The sequence below is a fragment of the Babylonia areolata genome, chromosome 9 (genome assembly GCF_041734735.1).
Source record: "Babylonia areolata isolate BAREFJ2019XMU chromosome 9, ASM4173473v1, whole genome shotgun sequence".
In the NCBI taxonomy this organism is placed as follows: Eukaryota; Metazoa; Mollusca; class Gastropoda; order Neogastropoda; family Buccinidae; genus Babylonia; species Babylonia areolata.
The window spans coordinates 19,772,905-19,795,404 of record NC_134884.1 but is presented as its reverse complement, the minus strand read 5'-3'; the positions used below and the strand labels follow the sequence as shown (position 1 = coordinate 19,795,404).

Genomic DNA, 22,500 nt, shown 5'->3' with positions numbered 1-22,500 from the left:
AAAGACATTTTGTTGCGCTTGTGAACTTAACGAGCCATTTTCTTTGATGTCGCATGGTGGTAAGCTGGTCTTTCTTGGTTTTGTGTTGTTCATTAATCTTTGGGGGCCGGGGTGGGGATGGGGGGGAACGGGGGCAAGCGGGGGGGGGGGCGGGGGGGGGGGGGGGGGGGGGGGTTCAACAATTTTTAATTCCTATTGCTATTCGAAACCCATTTTTGAATTCGTCCTTCACACATTTGTATACATGTACGCATTAAAGCAAGCTTTCTGAATGTCCGTGTGGCCAGAGAAAATGGAAAAGAAAAATAATAGTGTGTGTGTCTGTGTGTGTGTGTGTATGTGTGTGAAAGTAGTGTGTGTGTGTATGTGTGTGAGTGTGTGTGTGTGTGTGTGTGTGTGTGTGTGTGTGTGTGTGTGTGTGTGTGAGCTTGAGCGAGAGAGAGAGAGAGAGAGAGAGAGAGAGAGAGAGAGAGAGAGAGAGAGAGGTGTAGACAATGGGAGTGGAGTGGAGGGGAGGGGGGGGGGGGGGGGGGTTATTTAACAGGAAAGAGTGAGGAAGAAGGAGAAGAGACAGACCGAAGAACTGGTATAGAATGAAGAAAGCAGCGTACGTACGTACGTGTGATTTTGCGGTTGCTGTTGTTGTGAATTCCATTTAAAACAGTTTTTGATCTGATGTGGACATAGTTTGCTTTCCATGCATCCCGTTGTGTTCTCTTAGAATCGTAGTGCTTGATTACGAGGGCACTGACACTGGAGAAATAGAGAGAAAGGAAATCCGAAATCCAAGTTAGTTTATGGAAAAGAGAAGCTGAGAGAGAAAAAAAGAATTGCACATAATTTCTTTGTGTTTTTTTTTTTTAACGACGGCACAAACAGACACACACACACACACACACACACACACACACACACACACAGACAGACAGACAGACACACACACACACACACACACACACACACACACACACACACACACACACACAGACACACACACACACACACACACAGACACACACACAGACACACACACACACTCTATCAGTGATTTTTAAATTCTCTCTCTCTCTCTCTCTCTCTCTCTCTCTCTCTCTATATATATATATATATATATATATATGTTGACATTTCTTTTAGTTCAGGAAGCATTATTCTCTATTAACATTGACGTAGGCCTAGAATCTGTCTGGCGTCGTCTATTGAATGGACATTTTCTTGCCGTACTTAGTCTTCAGAGTTTTCGATGATATGTCAGTGTTTTTAACTGACCTAGTGTATTTGTGCAAATGTGTGTAGTAATGTTTTTTTTTACATAAGTGCACTTACATGCCACATAAAGCAAACAGACAATGAGTGTTATGTTCATATTTTGGTCTATTAATAATCGTTAAAAAATGTACATGGACGCAAATGAAAAGTGAAAGACAGATGTTTAATGGTATGTATATGTGTATTTAAAAACAACGATAACTTATTTTCATTACAGAATATTTCTATGTATTTAATCAATGGTTGATTGATTGACTGACTAAAATTTGTTGTTGTTTTTCGTCATGATTGAATAGTTAATATGTATAACATTTTTTTTCTGCATGGTTAAACGATTATCAGATAGATAAATAAATAATTGATTAATAATCAATTTACTTATTTCATCAAGTTTTTTTTATGGTGAATATGATGTTTCTCAAAAATTGCATGAAAAAGTTTTCTTCGATTGGGACAGCAACGGTAACAAGAACAATACCAACAACAATAACCACAATAATAGAATCGTGAATTTCATTTCGTTCCCCATTCAGTCCATCCCGGGCCAAGTGATCAAGTACGCACTAGCAGACGAATAATGATGATAATAATAATTAATGATAACAAAAACAACAACAACCGCAGCGACAAAAACTCAACTAAGGAAGCCGTAGACTTCCTTTCGTCCCCCCCCCCTCCCCAACCTACCACCATTTTCCCAGGCTAAAGACGTGGGCAAGTATGTCCTAACAGACCAATGATAATAATAATAATAATAATAACAGAACTTGTTTTAAAACTAAACTAACGGTTGATTTCATTCCACTTCACCCCCCAGATCCCCCACCCCCACCCCCCACCCCCACCCCCCCACCTTTCAGGCCAAAGACATGAGCAAGACACCTTGACAGGCTCATGATGATTATGATAATGCTGACAATAGTACTTGTTTTAAAAACTAAACTAACAGTTGATTTCCTTTCACTTCACCCCCCAACCCCCACCTCCCCCCAACACCCACCCTTTCAGGCCAAAGACATGGGCAAGACACCTTGATAGGCTCATGATGATAATGACAATGCTGATAATAGTACTTGTTTTAAAAACTAAACTAACAGTTGATTTCCTTCCACTTCACCCCCAGCGCCCCCCTACTATCCCCCCCACCCGCCAGCCCCCACCCTGTCATGCTAAAGATATGCGCAAAACACCTTGATAGGCTCATTATAAGAATGATAATGATAATGCTGAAGATAGAACTTGTTTTAACAACTAAACTAACCGTTGATTTTCCTTTCGTATCCCCCACCCTCCCTCCCCGAGGATCCCCACCCTTCTCAACCCAAAGACATGGGCAGGTAAGCCCTGGCAGTCGTATGATCATAAAGTTTAATCAATAATGCTAAGAACAGAACCTGTTTTTTAAAACTAAACTAACCGTGGATTTCCTTTCACCACCCTCACCCTCTCTCGCTCCCGTCCATTCAGGCCGAAGACGTGGGCAAGCACGCCCTGATAGGCGAATGATAGTGTTGATGATAATGATGACAATACTGCTGCTACTACCACTACTACTACTACTACTACTACTACTACTACTACTGATAACAGAACGTGTTACAAAACTAAACTAAGCATAGATTTCCTTTCAACCACCACTCCACCCCATCCCTTCAGTGGGCATGTACGCTCAGAGAGGCGAATGATAGTGATGATAATGATGATGACATTACTACTACTACTACTGATGATGATATTATGATAATAATAATAATAACAACAACAACAATACTACTATTTCCACTACCACTTCTAATGATAATAACGATAACAACAGCAGCAGCAGCAACAAAAACAACAACAACAATGATAACAAGAGAACTTGTTTGAAAACTAAACTAACGGTAGATATCCTTTCATCACCCCATCCTCCCTCTCCATCCCTATTCCTTCAGGCCAAAGACGTGGGCAAGTACGCCCTGACTGGCGAATGATGATACGTTTAATTGACAACGCTAACATTAACGTTAACATGTGGAGTGATGGCCTGGAGGTAACGCGTCCGCCTAGGAAGCGAGAGAATCTGAGCGCGCTGGTTCGAATCACGGCTCAGCCGCCGATATTTTCTCCCCCTCCACTAGACCTTGAGTGGTGGTCTGGACGCTAGTCATTCGGGTGAGACGATAAACCGAGGTCCCGTGTGCAGCATGCACTTAGCGCACGTAAAAGAACCCACGGCAACAAAAGGGTTGTTCCTGGCAAAAATTCTGTAGAAAAATCCACTGCGATATGAAAAACAAATAAAACTGCACGCAGGAAAAAATACCCCCCAAAAATGTGTGGCGCTGTAGTGTAGCGACGCGCTTTCCCTGGGGAGAGCAGCCCGAATTTCACACAGAGAAATCTGTTGTGATAAAAAGAAATACAAATACAAGGTAGAACTTGTTTTAAACAAACCGTAGATTTCCGTTTCATCCTCCGACTCCATTCCACCCCGCCTCTCTTCAGGCCAAAGACGTGGGCAAGTACGCCCTGATCGGAGCCGCCTCCCAGCTGGGCGGCATCCTAAGGACCACCATCTCCCTGACGGTCATCATCGTGGAGTGCACGGGGGACATCTCCTTCGGCCTCTGTATCATGATCACCCTCATGATCTCCAAGTGGGTCGGCGACTTCTTCACTACGGTCAGTTGGTTTTGTTTTTGTTGTTGTTGTTTTTGTTGTGTGTGTTTGTGTGTGTGGGTTGGTGTGGTGGTGTTAGGAATGGATGGGTTGTGTGTGTGTGTGTGTGTGTGTGTGTGTGTGTGTGTGTGTGTGTGTGTTCATGCGTGTATGCTTCATTGTTGTCATGCGTGATTGTTATTATTTATGATATCATCTTTGTCGTTGTTCTCATCATCACCACAAGCATTGCCATCATCTTTCTTCTTCTTCTCATAATCATCCTCATCATCATACTCTCCCCCTCCTCCTCCTCATTCTCATCATCATCATCATCAGTGGTAGTAGTAGTAGTAGTGTTATCATCATCATCATCATCGTCGTCGTCGTCTTCGTCGTCGTCATCATCATCATCATCATCATCATCACCATTACCATCACCATAACCATCATCATCATCAGTATCGTCATCGGTGTTGTTGTTGTTATCATTGTCACGTATCACACATCAACAACAACAACAACAACAAAACAGCACGTTGGTGTGTTTCAGGGTCTGTATGATATGAATATAGAAGTCAGCGGGATTCCACTGTTGTCATGGGAACCCCCACCCCTCAGTGACAACGTGAGAGTCAGGTGAGAGTGCCCGTCACTGGGGGCCGGTGACGCCGGAAGAACGTGGTGTCGTAATATTAATTTTGTTCTAAGTAAATGACTTTTACTTTCGTTTTAAGCGTTTCCGGTTTTCCCACTATTTCATCACTTCCTGTCAATGGTGGACATCTTATTCACCTGGTTAGAGGCTGAGACAAAGTTCCGAAAATACATCAATTTAACCAGCTAAACATGTTCCACTCAGTTTCAAACTTCTAGCTGTGAAGACAACTGTTACATACTTTGTACGTACACACACACACACACACACACACACACACACACACACACACATATATATATATATATTCAGGACAGGACTATGTATAAGATGTTCTTGTTGTCATGTTTGTATATGACTGTGATCTATTGTGATATGTTCCAAATATAAATAATGTTTACATAAACAAAAAAGGAGGAAAAACAACAACAACAACAACAACAGTGGGAGTATTGTTTCTGTTGGAGAAAAATACTCCCCCCACCCTCTCTCTCTCTCTCTGATCAGTGACACTAATTACAAATAGGTTCATGGTTGCTACGTAAGAATGGTTTCTATTCACAATGTTTCCCCATAATATTATTTTCTTATTTGCTCTTGTGCGCTTGAGATGTGTAAATTGACAAATGTCGGCTTTTTGTGGGTTTTTTTGGTGTGTGTTTTGGTTTGGTATGCCTATTATTAATTTAATATGAAAAAAAAGGTTTGTATTTAGGTAACTTATATATATATATATAACTTGGGGGGAAAAACTGCCGGAAGGGTCAACGTCCCAGGCATGCGCTAGCTTATTGCGCATGAACCTTACTCCAGTTGTATACGTACCTGTTTGTTTGTTTTTTCTCCAGAGGCAGTGCTTTCAGTCCTAGGATAGCCCTGTGCGGTCGGCTAGGCTTTTAGCAACGATGCTAAGTAAACAAATAAATAAATGAATAAATGAATAAACGAACAAATAAATAACTAGTTAAAAAATTAAATAAATGAATAACTAACTCAATAACCAACCAACCAACCAACTAACTAACTAACTAACTCACTAACTCACTGAATGAATGAATGAATGAATGAATGAATGAACAAACGAACAATAAAACAAATGAACTTTCCGTGTTCTTCCAGCGAGCTCATGAGTCACCCGGTGCTGAGCTTTCTGCCCAAGGAGAAAGTGGGGCACGTTGTGGACGTGCTGGAGAACGAAACATTCCACGGGTTTCCTGTGATCCAGCCTGACCCAACGGTAGGTCCTGTGTGGACACTGTGGGGTGCTTTGTTCGTTTTGCTACTGATGGACTGTGAAGTGCTTTGTTTGCTTTGTTCGTTTTGCTGCTGATGGACTGTGGAGTGCTTTGTTTGCTTTGTTCGTTTTGCTGCTGATGTACTGTGGAGTGCTTTGTTTGCTTTGTTCGTTTTGCTGCTGATGGACTGTGGAGTGCTTTGTTTGCTTTGTTCGTTTTGCTGCTGATGGACTGTGGAGTGCTTTGTTCGTTTTGCTGCTGATGGACTGTGGAGTGCTTTGTTTGTTTTGCTGCTGATGGACTGTGAAGTGCTTTGTTTGTTTTGCTGCTGATGGACTGTGGAGTGCTTTGTTCGTTTTGTTGCTGCATGGACTGTCGAGTGCTTTGTTTGCTTTGTTCGTGGAGTGTTTTGTTTTAGTTCGTTTTGCTGCTGATGGACTGTGGAGTGCTTTGTTTGCTTTGTTCGTTTTGCTCTTGATGGACTGTGGAGTGCTTTGTTTGCTTTGTTCGTGGAGTGTTTTGTTTTAGTTCGTTTTGTTGCTGATGGACTGTGAAGTGCTTTGTTTGCTTTGCTGCTGATGGACTGTGGAGTGCTTTGTTTGTTTTGCTGCTGATGGACTGTGGAGTGCTTTGTTTGCTTTGTTCGTTTTGTTCCTGATGGACTGTGGAGAGCTTTGCTTTGTTCGTTTTGCTGCTGATGGACTGTGGAGTGCTTTGATCGTTTTGTTCGTTTTGCTGCTGATGGACTGTGGAGTGCTTTGTTCGTTTTGTTCGTTTTGCTGCTGATGGACTGGAGTGCTTTGTTCGTTTTGTTGTTGATGGACTGTGGAGTGCTTTGTTCGTTTTGTTCGTTTTGCTGCTGATGGACTGTGGAGTGCTTTGATCGTTTTGTTCGTTTTGCTGCTGATGGACTGTGGAGTGCTTTGTTCGTTTTGTTCGTTTTGCTGCTGATGGACTGTGGAGTGCTTTGTTCATTTTGCTGCTGATGGACTGTGGAGTGCTCTGTTCATTTTGTTCGTTTTGCTGCTGATGGACTGTGGAGTGCTTTGTTTGCTTTGTTCGTTTTGCTGCTGATGGACTGTGGAGTGCTTTGTTCGTTTTGTTCGTTTTGCTGCTGATGGACTGTGGAGTGCTTTGTTTGCTTTGTTCGTTTTGCTGCTGATGGACTGTGGAGTGCTTTGTTCGTTTTGCTGCTGATGGACTGTGGAGTGCTTTGTTCGTTTTGTTGTTGATGGACTGTGGAGTGTTTTGTTTTTAGTTCGTTTTGCTGCGGAGTGGGGGTGGAGGGAAGATTTCGTGGAGGGCGGGAGGGAGGGTGCTAGGGAGGGGAGGGGCTTTTTTTTCTTCTTTCTTTGAACAATTGTGATTCAAAGAAACAACGCAGCATAAGCACAACATAAGCATGGGAAAGGTATCAAGCATGGCTTATTAAAGCCCTACCTAATGAGAAGCAATCAATCATGACTTATTTAAGCCAAGCCCAATGAGAAACAATCAATCATAGCTTAATTAAGCCCTACCTAATGAGGAACAATCAAGCATGGCTTATTTAAGCCCTACCTAATGAGGAACAATCAATCATGGCTTATTTAAGCCCTACCTAATGAGAAGCAATCAATCATGGCTTATTAAAGCCCTACCTAATGAGAAGCAATCAATCATGGCTTATTTAAGCCCTACCTAATGAGGAACAATCAAGCATGGCTTATTAAAGCCCTACCTAATGAGAAGCTATCAATCATGGCTTATTTAAGCCAAGCCCAATGAGAAACAATCAATCATAGCTTAATTAAGCCCTACCTAATGAGGAACAATCAAGCATGGCTTATTTAAGCCCTACCTAATGAGAAGCAATCAATCATGACTTATTTAAGCCAAGCCCAATGAGAAACAATCAATCCTGGCTTATTAATTTTAAGCCCTACCTAATGAGAAACAATCAAGCATGGCTTATTTAAACCCTACCTAATGAGAAATAATCAAGCATGGCCTATTTAAGCCCTACCCAATGAGAAGCAATCAATCGCAAGACTTATGCGGACAAGTTAAAGGATTCAAAGTAAATATAATCACATTGACAAGTACGGAACAAAACAGTACATGAAGAGACACAGCTGTAATAATTATAGTCGCAGTTTGATTTAGACCTTTTAGACGTTTTAGACCTTTCAGCTGTGATATCATATCTTTTAAAAAATGCGTCAGTCCTGCCTGAATATTTTTCCTTTACGTGATCATTGATGTATGCATCGTAGTTCTGGAAGATCCAAGATTCAGGATTCAAGATTTGATTAGAATTTACAAATGTAGAAAAAAAAAAAGATACGAATTTCACTTGTGTCTTAAAATGTTATGATTATATTACAGAATGTTTTCCTTCTGTATGACTGTTGAATTATACACAGCAATCAGGGAAGGGTGTACGAGGTTTTCATACTCTTTTTATTATTCATTTCACTTGTACTTATCTTCAAATTATATATTTTCGTACCTGAATGTTTTCCGTGTGCATGATGGTTGACGTGTGTGTGGTGGTCAGGGAAAAGGGTGTCGGCTACTCCTCATTCGAGTGTTTACATTTCAGTTTGTTATTTGATGACGGGCATTCCAATGAGCCCAAAGAAACAATGCTCTTTTAATTACCAGAAGCACACAGTAAACTCTTTTGAACTGAATTGAATTGGTAGACCCATCAGTGAGTGATGTGTACAAACTGTGATAGACCCATCAGTGAGTGATGTATGCACACAGTAGTAGACCCATAATAATGTATGCACACTGTGATAGCCCCATCAGTAATGTGTGCACATTGTGATAGACCCATCAGTGAGTGATGTGTACAAACTGTGATAGACCCATCAGTGAGTGATGTATGCACACAGTAGTAGACCCATAATAATGTATGCACACTGTGATAGCCCCATCAGTAATGTGTGCACATTGTGATAGACCCATCAGTGAGTGATGTGTACAAACTGTGATAGACCCATCAGTAATGTATGCACACTGTGATAGACCCATCAGTAATGTATGCACACAGTGATAGACCCATCAGTAATGTATGCACAGTGATAGACCCATCAGTAATGTATGCACACAGTGATAGACCCATCAGTGAGTGATGTATACAAGCTGTGATAGACCCATCAGTAATGTGTGCACACAGTGATAGACCCATCAGTAATGTATGCACACAGTGATAGACCCATCAGTAATGTATGCACACAGTGATAGACCCATCAGTAATGTGTGCACACAGTGATAGACCCATCAGTAATGTATGCACACTGTGATAGACCCATCAGTAATGTATGCACACTGTGATAAACCCATCAGTAATGTATGCACGCTGTGATAGACCCATCAGTAATGTATGCACACTGTGATAGACCCATCAGTAATGTATGCACACTGTGTATGCAGACACATTAGTGGCTGATGTACGAACATTGTGCATGTTTACATGCGTAAGTTGAGCTTGACAAGACATGGCTAGCTGTTTGCACAGCAAATGCAACACATCGCAACGCAACGTAACACAGAATGACGCAACACAACACAGCACGAAGCAACACAACGCAGCGCAACGCAACACAACGCAACGCAACGCAACACAACACAACGCAAAGGAAAGCAACACAACGCAACACAACAGTACAACACAACGCAAAGGAAAGCAACCCAACCCAACACAACAACACAACGCAAAGGAAAGCAACACAACGCAAAGAAAAGCAGCGCAACGCAGAACAACAAGATTTTCTTTTTTTTTTTTTTTTTTAATTTTTATCTGAACTACTTGCAGAATGTTATGCGGTACAAAGGGAAGCTGCAAGGCCTCATACTGAGAGACCAGCTGCTGACCATGCTACAGAAAAAGGTGAGTGGACGGAGGGAGGGCGGGGGGGTGGGGGGGGGATGTGTGCGTGGATTAGAAATAAATTTGGTTTAAAACGATCTTGTATAATATTAATATTACTCATTCTTATCACGGGTTGTATTATCTAAGCCAAAACGATCTTGTATAATATTAATATTATTCATTCTTATCATGGGTTTGTATTATCAAAGCCAAAGCGATCTTGTATAATATTAATATTACTCATTCTTATCACGGGTTGTATTATCTAAGCCTGTCGGCTGTGGGCTGTGTGTCAAAGGTGTGTCTCCACAAATGGTAACAATTTGACACACCATCGATGGACCTAAAGGAATCCGCTGACGAAAGAAGAAGAAGATATATGATAACAGATATGTGGTGGTGTGTCCATCGAGATCGATGATGACCATCGTTGTCATCCAGATGGGGGATGGGGGATGGGGGGAGGGTGGTGGTGGGGTGGGGGGAAGGATGCTCATGACTGATGACTTGCGCGATGAGTTTGTTTAAAGTGAAGAGGAGTTGCGCAACGTCGACCTCACTCTCTCGTCCGGGTCCACCAATTTCCAGTGGCAAGACTAAGTCGAGACGACTGGAGGATGAGCGCGGATGCAGTGGATGACCAAGATATCCTTTCGGTGTCTCATCTTGCTCTCTGCACTCCACAGTGCGTTGCTGTAACCGCCTTCCTCTCCGTTGAACCGATAGGTTTCTTCCGCAGATTCTGCCGGATCCAGACTTCGCATACATGGGTAGACACACCCCGGGGGCCAACTGCGTGTGGCATGCACACAGCACAGTGGAGCTAGATGGCCGTCGGTGGCTCTCCTGAGCCGACACCCTTTTATGGATCTCCATAAGGGTGTCTAGCCACCCGCCTCACCAGTCCCAGAAGGGAGCGGTGGAAGTGCCGGTTTAGTCGTCGGCAACCCGACTCTGAACAGGTTGTACTGGATTACAGGTTACCAGTAGCAGATCTAATGACCTGACCTGACCCCCTACAGATATGTAGTCCATTATCGAATATGCTATGTTGAAAATTACTGTGGTGATAGGTATACAGTTGGAGAAACATTTATAAATGATTTGGGATAAACGATAGACCCGGCTTTCATATTTTGCACTTTATGAAATGCAGAGGTGTAAAATGTAACAAATGAATTAAAAAGATGATTTCAAAACATATTTGTTGTGTTCGGAAATGGATCAGTCCGCACGCTTGAAACTGAAACTTTCTTTCTTTCTTTTCTTGATTCTTCTTTCTTTCTTTTAAAATTTTTTTTTTATTCTTTCTTTCATTTTGTCTTTCATTATTTTTCATTTCGTCTTTCATTCTTTCTTTCGACCTGTCTGCCTTTCTTTCCTTTCTTGTTTCTTTCTTTTCTTTCTTTCTTTCTCTTTTTTTTTTTTAATTTTTAACTTTCTTTCTATCGTGGCAGGCTTTTGCCCCGGAAGGGAAGAAGACCAGTGTGATACTGAACTCCCAGCAGTTCAACGACCCCTTCCCCGTCACACAGAGGCTCACGATAAAGGTGGGGCTTTTTCTGTTTTGATACTGCTACCGTTACTCCTCCTCCTCCTACTACTCCTACTGCTCCTCCTACTACTACTCCTACTACTACTTCTTCTCCTGCTACTACTGCTACCGCTGCTCCTACTCCTGCTACTGCTACTCCTGCTACTACTACTGCTGCTCCTACTACCGCTGCTCCTACTACTGCTACTCCTACACCTGCTACTACTGCTACTCCTACTACTGTTACTCCTACTCCTACTACTGCTGCTTCTCCTCCTCCACCAACTAAATAATAATAATTATTATAATAATATTTATATAGCGCTGAATCTTTGTGCAGAGACAAATCAAAGCGCTTTCGCACCAGTCATTCTCACGCATGCATAACACTAAAACTGGAGAAACTGAAGACAAGGAAGAGGCAGGAAAGGGAGGCTATTTTGGGAAGAGGTGGGTTTTAAGGCCAGACTTGAAAGAGCTGAATGTGGAGACCTGACAAAGAGAAAGAGGAAGTTCATTCCAATTCCAAGGTCCAGAGAAAGAGAAAGAACGGCAGCCAACAGTGGAGTGTTCATTTGAATCTGGGTATGCGTAAACAGAGCGGATCCGAAGCCGATCATACTACTCCTCCGGTTCCTCCTACCCATACTCCTACTATTCCTCCTCCTAATACTCCCACTCCTACTCCTACTGCTCCCACTTCTACTCCTCCTCCTACTACTCCTACTCCTACTACTACCGCTGATCCTGCCGTTGCTGCTGCTGCTGCTGCTACTACTACTTTTAATTTGGCAAAACTATCCGCAACGAATGAATTAGTTTGATGCTGTTGCTGCTGCTACTGCTGCTGATGCTGATTTTTTTTTTTGGGGGGGGTGGGTGGGTGGGGGGGGGAATAACATGTCTGTCTGTGTCTGTCTATTTATCTATCCATCTCCTCTGTTTTTAGTCGGTTGACAGCATACCAAGCCTTGCATATAGATACAAAGGTTTTACAATGTCGCTGGACATCCAGAAAGATGAAACTCGTGTGAAGCAGGAAGCAGTGATGTAGAACAGACAAGATGAACTACTAAACTAAAAATCGAAACACCCTTTTCTGCTTCATCTGTTTTCATTGGCTTGTGTGTGTGTGTGTGTGTGTGTGTGTGTGTGTGTGTGTGTGTGTGTGTGTGTGTGTGTGTGTGTGTGTGCCTTTACGTATATTCACACGAACGGTGCGTACGCATATGTGCACGTGTGTGTGTGTGTGTGTGTGTGTGTGTGTGTGTTTCCTGACGCGCACGCGAGTGCGAGTATGCGAGCACGTTTACAAGTGTGAACGTGCGTGCGCTGCGCGCGCTTGTTATGCGTTGCTAAACGAAGAGCATTGTGTGTGTTTGTGTGTGTGCGTTCGTGCGTGCGTGCGTGCGTGCGTGCGTGCGTGTGTGTGTGTGTGTGTGTGTGTGTGTGTGTGTGCACGTGCGTGCTGCCACGCGCTCCTAGGACCTGGAGCTGACGGAGGAGGAGAAGCACTGTGTGATGGACTTCAGGCACTACATGAGCAGGACCCCCTACACCATCACCCCGGTCAGTATGTGTGTGTGTGTGTGTGTGTGTGTGTGTGTGTGTGTGTGTGTGTGTGTGGAAGGTGGGGGTGATGGTGGGAGGGGCTGGGTATGTTGGCTACGTTTGTCGGTTGAAGGTTTTAATCCTGGGTGTGTGTGTGGACGGTGGTGATGGTAACAAATCATAATTTTCGTCATACAGTATAGCAAAGATATCCAAGCTTTATATAATGTTCTATCATCATTATATTTCTAAAAACCTGTTCTACTCAGGAAAGCAATATGCTGGGTAATGATGATGACCTTTCTTTCGAAAGCGTGGCAGAGTGGGTTTCGTGCTATGGTCTATCATGGCTTCTCGTAGGAGAAATCGTTCAATGACAAATTTTCAACTTTGTCACATTGCTTTCTCAAGCAAGCTCCATCCATGTAGGACTAATGTTATACTAGTTCAAGGCATTCGTTTTGGGAAATCAACGCTCGAATATGGTGATTATTGTGGTCATCCAGAAACTGTCGTTATTCCAGAGAATGTTACTCAGGTACGGTCAGTGAGTGGAGGAGAATCCAATAATTACATATGATGGAACCGAAAATGTAATGAACATGTATTCGGGAAGTATAAAATGTCGTTTACCATAACCATCTTGGCGTTAGGAATCGCTGTGTCCGTTGGGGCCTTCATAACTTAAATGGCGAACAAAAGAAGGTAAGAGAAAAATGCATGAAAACTTGGGGGAGGATACATCAATAATCTGGAACAGTCAGTATATGTGTAAGTATGCACACAGGACTTGTCGAGTGCCCTTCGTACTATATGTATGTGTATGTATCTCTTGATCATTTGCCATAAGGTCACTGCCAATGCCGAGATAACCAAAGAGTCCGCAAGGGACGAAACTACAGTCATATCAGGCATGCAGTTGGCTCTCTCCCTCAGAGAGAATTCGTATGGCTACCAGTTGCAGTCTTTGAAGGATTTCAATGATTATCTTGACAAGTACCTGCTTAGTCTTTGCAAAGTTATTTTCAATATAACGAAAACGATGTGAACTTGTTAACCTGCACTTGTTTTCCTTCACTGTTAAGCTGTACAGGTATAGACAGATAGATACACACACGTATTCTCTCCTCTCTCTCTCTCTCTCTGTGTCTCTGTCTCTGTGTCTCTGTCTGTCTCTGTATCTGTCTGTCTGTCTGTCTGTCTGTCTGTCTCTCTCTCTATATATATCAGTCTTTAGCCGTGGTTCCCTCTGTGTCCAAAAAGAACCCATGGCAACGAGAGTATTGTCCTCCGACAAAAGTCTGCAGAAGCAATCCACTCGGATAGGTGCACAAACATATTATATGCATGCAATGAATACCTGACATAGCGCGTTGGGTAATGCTGATGGTCAGGCATCTGCCTAGCAGATGTGGTGTAGCGTATATGGATTTGCCGAACGCTGTGCGTCGCCTCCATGAGGAAGTGAAAGTGAAAGTGAAAGTGAAACTCCCTCTGTGTCTACACAGGACTTCTCCATGCCTCGAGTCTTTCGTCTGTTCCGTGGTCTAGGCCTGCGACATTTGGTAGTGGTGGATGAAGAGTATCAGGTATGTGTGTGTGTGTGTGTGTGTGTGTGTGTGTGTGTGTGTGTGTGTGTGTGTGTGTGCGCGCGCGCGCGCGTGCGTGCGTGTGTCTGTTTGTCTGTCTGTCTGTTTGTGACTGTTTGTGTGTGTATCCGTGGTAAATTGTAACAAAATAATCAACTCTGGAAATGCTTAGTCTATCAACAACAAATGTGGCATGAGTATGGAAGTAAAATACACACACACACACACGTTATTTTCGCACATTCTAATGAAAGAGAATGAAAATGACAAGAGAATGGCACCAAAATATACTGACGCCAAAATGTTTCTATATTCACGTTACTATTACATGTTTATTTCTTATTTACGAAACTGAGCAGTTTTTTTTACCTGATAATTTTTTTATTCGCACACACTGATGAATCAGTAGTTTCGTCGGTTTTAGTTCTAACACGAACGACCAATCAACATGAAAGTTACACTGATAAACGCACGTGCCATGAGCAGCAGAATTCTGCCAAGTGATGAAACATCAATCTGAATATACTAAGCAAAAAAAAAAAAACATGTTTGTTTTCAAATATAAACATCACTCATCTAAAACAATTTAAAATACGCCTCAAGACACAGAAAAGTTAGTGTGTTTTTGCACTTTCTGTGAAGGTCTAACATTGTGTACGATCGCCCAAGTGGTCTTTTTTTTCCGGAAACTACTATAATGTAGATCTTTTTATGAAGTCATTATCAAGCACACGCGATTGTTCGCAATGACAAATTACTGAACAGAATGGAGAACATCCCTTTTTTTTTTTGGTTGCGCGCGTGTTCCAGCCCATTGGGATGGTGACGAGGAAGGACCTGGCCAAGTACCGTGCCGGCACAAAGCGGGGCATGCTGCACATGGAACAGCTGACCATCGAGAAGGTCTAAAGTCTCAAGGCCTGACTAAGCGCGTTGGGTTACGCTGCTGGTCAGGCATCTGCTTGGCAGATGTGGTGTAGCGTATATGGTTTTGTCCGAACGCAGTGACGCCTCCTTGAGCTACTGAAACTGAAACTAAAGGAGGGGGTGGGGTGGGGAGGTGAGGGGGTGGGGGGTTGTTGTGGTAAAAGGGTAGGGGGAGATGAGTGGAGGGTACTTACTTCACCAACACCCCTCCCCTTCCCTCTCTCCTCTCACACACTTCCGCCCCCTCTTTCACCTAGGCACACCCCCCCTTCCCTCCTCCCTTTGCCCTACCCACCCGAACTGGATGACCACTTCAGTCAACGTGGGAGGTGCTGCCTACCTACCTGACTGCCTGTCTGCTCATCCCGTGCCCATTGCGTTGTGTCGCTCTGTAGTGTTTTGTCTTGTGATCAGTTGTATTGTATTGCATTGTGTTGTGTTACGATTTTGTCACAGCAGAATTCTCTGCGTGAATTTCGAGAGTATATATATATATATATATATAAAGTGTATTTCTCTACAGGAATTTGCCAGGGGCTCCCTTTTTGTTGCCACGGGATCTTTTACAAGCGGGACCTCGGTTTATCATCTCACCCGAAGGACTAGGTTAACACCCCAGACCACCACTCAAAGCGTAGTGGAACGGCGTTGGGATGGGGGTGGTATATATAATCATAAAGGGAATCGAACCTGAGAACACTCGCTAGCTACGTGGTCGAGGGGCATTTACCACCATGCCACCGCTCGAGTCTTCGTTGTTCCGCGTGTTGTAGTGTGTGTGTGTGTGTGTGTGTGTGTGTGGGAGGGGGGGAGGGTGTGAGGGGGGAGGAGGGGGGGAAGGGAGGGATGTGGGGGGGGTCCAGGAGTAGGGAGGGAGGGAGGGAGGGAGGGAGGAGGAACTCAGTTTTATGCATCGTTCACCTCGTGCCTGATTTGTTTCGGTCGATGTTGCGTTTGTACTTTGGGGCGAGGGGAGGGGAAAAAAAGGGAGGGTGGTGGTGGTGGTGGTGGTGGTGGTAGGTATTCGTCGTTGCAGTGAGGGAGAATGTGTGTGTGTGTGTGTGTGTGTGTGTGTGTGTGTGTGTGTGTGAAATGAATTTATCAATGAACATTTTTTATACTACGGGAAGAGGAGGATGTATGTATAGTTTGGACCAGTGGTCATGTATATTAGTTAAAATCAACGTATTATTGTGTGTATGTGTGTGTGTGTGTGTGTGTTCCTCTGAAAAGGCTGGGGTGAAATGTGTTGTTGAGCGTTTCCGTGTCCTTCTTAATCAGACATTTTTGGTTGCAAAATGTACTCCCCACCCCCCCAAATATACGTACAAACCAACATACCAACAGGTTATGAACGGTTCTGAAAGAGGATCTGGACGCAGTTCTTTAGATATAACGTTGTTGCTATGAGTGAGCTTTTTTGTTTGCATGTTTGACACCCCCCCCCCGCCCCCCACCCAACACAACTCCCCTCCCCCCCACCCCTTTGAGGATGCCAGGTGGTTCATGTTGCAAACAGTCCACATATCTACTGGAAATTCTGCTACTACTTTCTGGGAACCTTGGAAAATGAGCTGGTTGTTGTCTGGTTTTCTTTTGTTGTCGTCGTTGTTGTTGTTTTGGTTGTATGTGCCTTTTTTTCCCCTGTGTATTTTCTCTTTGAAGTGCGGCACGTTACGATTATGTGATTGTTGTTTTCTATAAAAAAAAAAAAAAAAAAAAAAAAAAAAAAAATCATCTGTTGTTGCCTTGGTCAGAATGGACAAGATCAGAGGCGTTTTCAGTGTTCTGTCACGACAGTTGTTGTCTCCAAATTTTTCGCCCTCCCTTTTCTTTCTTTCTTTAAATTAAAAAAAAAATTTTTTTTTTTTTTTAATAGAAATAACTATTTTGACAGGGCTTTTGTAATCTGACGCAGTGGTGGTTTGGTAATTGTTGTTCGCTGTGTCGTGATGTCAGGCCCGATGGTCATGTGACCCCACGGAGCCGTTCGGGCCGTTAATACTTACCACTTCAAATGGTTCAACCCTCTCCCAGTCCTCTCCTTCCGATGTTGTAACCTATCCCCAACGGACGTTATGTACCCCATTGGTGAGTGAGGGGTGGAGATTTTTTTTGTGTGTGTGTCCGATCTACTAGGCCAACACATGTGCAGACCTGCTAGTGCCTGAACCCCCCCCCCCCCAACCCCCACCCCCGTCCCTCCCCTCAACCCCTTCGTGTGTATGCGCGTGCATTAGATCAAACACGCACGTTGAAGATCCCGTAATCCATGTGAGCGTTCGGTGGGTCATGGAAACAAGAACATCCCCCCGCACCCCGCACCCCGGAAACGGAGTGTGGTTGCCTACATGGTGGAGTGAAAACGGTTTTAAACACGTAACCGCCCACAACCACAAAAGAAGAAGAAGGCACTCATTCGTACCTGGGAAATGCTTGACAGTTGACACGTACTTACCAGTACATGAGGAATGCGTGCTTGATTATCTGCCCGTTAATTATGCCTTGCTTCGTGTTTGGTTTGTGTGTGTGTGTGTGTGTGTGTGTGTGTGTGTGTAGCAAGTCCAGATCTCATCACCCTCTAAAATGTCATCCCAGATTACATGTCTTTTCACATTACACGGGTTGTAGCTCTAGTAGCTCAAGTTACAGAGCGCTCGCTCAGCATGTGAGAGGTACAGGGACCGTTTAAGTTTCAGTTTCAAGACGGTGTGAAAGCGTGCGGGATCATCCATGTACGCTGCACCACATCTGCTTAAAAAAAAAGAAGAAAAGAGTAGGTGCCTCACCTTCGCATAGACGCAACGCGCCAGTCAGATATTGAGAGCAAACCCTATGTTTAAAAAAACAACAAAAACAAAAACAACAACAACAACAACAACAACAAAACCCACCCCAAAAACGACCCCCCCCCCACACACACACACAAAAACAACAAAAAAAAACCCACAAAAAAACAACGAAAGTGAAATAGAATGAATAAACAAAATAAACAAAATGAGGGAACATATCTGAATATAATAAAGTGAAAGATACGCAGAAGACAAATAGCTGGAAGAAGCAGACGAAGAAGAAGAAGAAGAAGAAGAAGAAGAATGGGCCAGGCTCAGCAAACCACGCAGTCTCCAGCTTTCTCAGGGCCTGAACAGCGCACTTGGGTCTATGCGTTGGTCAGGCATCTGCCCCCCCACCCCCTATCCTGACCCTCTCTCCTTTTTTTTTTTTTTTTTTTTTTAATATGAAAAACAAAAAAACAGATGCCGTGTAGCGAATGTTCTGGATCAGTCGGTACGCTTTCAAGACTCCTTGGAACTGGAACTGAAACTGAAAAACTCATTGTTTTGATCAGCCACGTTCGTGTGAGCATGTGGGTGGTTCGGCCACGATCACGTTTAGCGCATCCAATGGCCGAAAAGAGATCGGAAACCTGACGTATATGAGTAAAACGTTAAATACTTCCCATAGGACCGTAAATCGTACTTCTTCAAGGGAACGCAACTCCATACGGATATGAGGTTAAAGGTCGAACTCTAAGCAAGGACCTTAACCCTTGTTTTTTTTTTCCAAGGGAACGCAACTCCAGACCATAGACACTAGAATGAGGTTTTAGCTAACAGTTGCACCTGTGCAGGCTTTCTGTTACCAGATTCTTACAGGAAGATGTATTATTAGGTAAAGGGGTACACCATTTTCACGCTGTTTTAACTGCAATTACTTATTGGAGAAATGCTAACGAATAAAGAATATGGTAATTTGATACATGTAGATTGAAAACAAACATATGTATATGTGATAGTCAGTCGTGTCCGACTAACACCATCAGAACAGCGGAGGAGGCAACTGCTGTCCCAACTATCTGGGCTAGAATTGGATTATAGTGGAGAGTGTCTTGCCCAAGCTACATCCCCACTCTCTCGGCCAAGAGGGTTTTAGGACAGTCGGCGTTGGGATGGTTCCCAAAGGCCAACCAGCCCCCAGGGCTGCAGCACTAAGAGCCAGTACAATTTTGCCTCCTAGTTTGAGAGTCAGAATCCTTCACAAAAGACTAAGCTGTAAATGATTTCCTATTGCATTGTAGAAACCATTGTTAATACAGGTCTCACTTCACTGTTGGCCCAACTGTAAACGTATGTCAATCTGTGATATTGGCCGAGTGTTGGGCCGAAGACATATATAAGGTGTTTTAAATGTGCATGAAATATGAGAAAAAGATAGCCTGATTAAAAAAGGAAAAGAAATACTAATGTCATACTTCGATTGATCGTGAACAGCACAAGTATTATATTCTGTTATATGTCATCCCGTTGTAGTGTTTCCTGTGATGAAAATGTTGACAGAGCTGTAAAAAGAGGAGCGAATCACACCACACGCGGCTGCGGAAGAATGAACATTCAGTGCTTTCATCGTGAAGTAATTGCTTTGGATTAAAACCCCTCAACTGCCATAAACGTGTTACGTACGTGCATAGTGACGTCACTGATGGCGTCATCAGAAAATGGAAAATAGCTCTGAAAGGTTGAAAATTCACACTGTTTATCTAGAGTGGTATATCTCCAGACCATTTTCTCAGTTTTAGGCTTATTGTTTTGGATAATGTTTCATGGCCTGAAATAACACTTTCTACTGTACACCCCTCCCCCGCCCCCCCTCCCCCCTCCCCGTCACTGAAGGGGTTTTAAGATAAAAGCAAGAGACATCTACATTACCAGATAAGCATTTCAACAGAATACAGACTGCATTAACTTTACAGGCTGATATTCTAAGGTTCTCTGCATAGATAGTTATAATTAGAAGATGAAATATGTTTGAAATGAAAACGCAACCCGACGTTCACGTGTTACTTCACTGCCGGGAGCAGAGTTTTTCCCCCAAGACTGCAGACTGGACAGCAGGTTGATCCCACAGTGTGTCTGCCATTTGTTGAGCATTGGTAATGCTGTCCGAAAGGGGACGTTATTTGATGAATTCTATTGATTTTTACTTTGAACGAATTTTAATACGATTGAGCGCATGAGTTAACGGTGTTTATGCGTGGTGGGGGAGGAGAGGGGATGGGAGGGGAGAGGGGGGGCGGATGGTAGTGTCAGTGGGTACTCGTATGTACGGTTATTGGCGTGAACATTTGGCATGGGGTGTTGGCTTTTTGTTTTCATGTGTTTTCAACATCGTTTTTTTTAATCTGTTTTTACCCATTCCTCATCTCGATCAACCCTGCACCACCCTCGCCCTTTGTAAAATGTATTTGAAACTTGTCTAAAGTGTAGAAGTGGAAAGATGCTACACCAAATAAAGAAGACGAAGACAGGGATTTATCCCCATGTCTTGTTTTGCAGTCTTAAAATTATTTCAAGACGGCTTTAAAAAATCAAAAAAATCACTGAGATCATTTTTATGCGTTTTGAATTTCCAACACTGAAGCGCACAGCGATGTGTTCAGTTTAGTTTTACTTCCACAGATCCTGTGTATGTGTGATGATCTACACATATATCACCGTGGACGCATATGACAGTGTTCCTTTGTAAATATTCCTGTGCGTTCGATCTAAACGGTGATACTAAGATTTTCTTCAATCGTATGCATGTTGTGGTTGCCATCACCTCGGATATTATGGGCGCGTAAGTGATGGTCGTTTCTTTGCACTGATGACGGATACACGGTTTGCCTGACAGAGTGGGCTTTTTTTTTTCTTATACCTTCTTCAATGGCACCAAAAACATTGTGGTCGTTCACCTTCACACGCTGGTATCACCAGACATCCAGGGTCAAGCTTTTGTCTGGGTCTTTCCTCCGATTACCGCTCTCCCCCCCCCCCCCTCTCCCCCAACCACGACCCCCTTCCTCGTCCCAAACCTCCCGTGGGGATGCCGGGGTCTTTCAGTGTAAAAAAAAAAGGAAGCATCCCCACCTTCTGGGAAATTCTGTGTCAGAAATTTACTCTTCTTTGTTGCTCTTTGTTTCTAGCTTTTTTTTTTCTTTTTCTCATCCTTCGCCATTGTCTGCATTTTTTTTTTTTTTTTTTGGTCTTCCCAGTCCACTCGCTTGTCTTGTGTCCAGCAAGCCTCGACACTTTTTTCTTCTTCTGTTTTCCGAAGATTGTGATGTGCTGTCTGTGTTGGTTTTCTCCGGCGACTAGGAAGTGAGATTGTGAACACTGGAATGGTCAATAGCTGTCCATTCTTCGGTATTATTTGCCCATATGTCATTTTTATATATGTATGTATGTATGAATGTTTTGTTTGGATTTTGATTTTTTTACCCTTTTATTATTATTATTATTATTTTATTTTTTTGGGGGGTGGGGGGGGCGGGGGTGGGGGGTGGGGGGTAGTCTGGGGATGATAAATCAAGCGGAAGAACTGACGCCCTCAACATAGCCTAGACTGATTTGCCTTCAAGAGCTTAATGGTGAAGATAATACGTCATGAAGTGCGCTGTTTTGCAGGGTTTTTGTGCTAACTAGGTTGAGGTTGTTTTTTTTCTTTTTCATTTAGTTCGGTAGTCCTGGTAATGCCTAGTGAGTTCGGCTGGATTATCGGCAACGATGTCAATGTCAGCTCCTTCGATGCAGCAGCACCCTACACGCGTGTATTTACAAACGAAACATCTCATTGTTTTCTTCTTCTTCTTCTTCTTCTTCTTCTGTTTTATCATTTTGTTATTGTTATTGTTACTATTGTTGTTGTAATTGTTAGTATTATCATCATTAATAATAATATATTATTATCATCATCATCATTATCATTACCATCACCATTATTGTTATTATTATTATTATCATCATCTTCATCATCATCATCATTCTTATCATTATCATCATCATCATCATTATCATTATTATTATTATTGGTATTGTTGTTGTTGTTGATATTATTTTATCTATTTATTTGTTTCTTTCGGGGAGTGGGTTGGGGTCGGGGGGTGGTTGCTGTTCCCCCTGTGACTAAATTCTCTGGATGCCCATGTTCTGTGTCCTCGGTCTGTCTGTCGTCGTGTTGTTCATGTCCCACAGATGGCGTCGTCTCTCCCCCCCAAGCGTGTCCAACTCTGTTGGTGGTGGTGGTTTCAGCAGAACCCCCCCCCCCCCGCCCCCCACGCCCCCCTGCCCTTTTCCGATGGATATGATTTATCTTATTTCATTTTTATTTTATTTTATCCAGTTTTTACAGTTATTTCCCTCACCCACAATATGGAATTTCTACACTAGTACTTGCTTCTTTAAAAAAAAAAAAAAAAA

General features: G+C 43.1%; 1 protein-coding gene across 1 annotated transcript in view; it reads left to right on the top strand.

Annotated features, from left to right (window-relative positions):
- LOC143285587 (H(+)/Cl(-) exchange transporter 7-like) overlaps window positions 1-15,247 on the top strand; it is a 76,889-nt gene extending 61,642 nt beyond the window's left edge. The window contains exons 17-24 of the mRNA XM_076592981.1: window positions 3,757-3,933; window positions 4,463-4,548; window positions 5,687-5,804; window positions 9,608-9,682; window positions 11,122-11,214; window positions 12,684-12,767; window positions 14,258-14,338; window positions 15,149-15,247. Coding sequence (XP_076449096.1) covers window positions 3,757-3,933; window positions 4,463-4,548; window positions 5,687-5,804; window positions 9,608-9,682; window positions 11,122-11,214; window positions 12,684-12,767; window positions 14,258-14,338; window positions 15,149-15,247 — 813 coding nt within the window. The remainder of the gene's footprint in view (window positions 1-3,756; window positions 3,934-4,462; window positions 4,549-5,686; window positions 5,805-9,607; window positions 9,683-11,121; window positions 11,215-12,683; window positions 12,768-14,257; window positions 14,339-15,148) is intronic.
- Window positions 15,248-22,500: the final 7,253 nt, after the last annotated feature.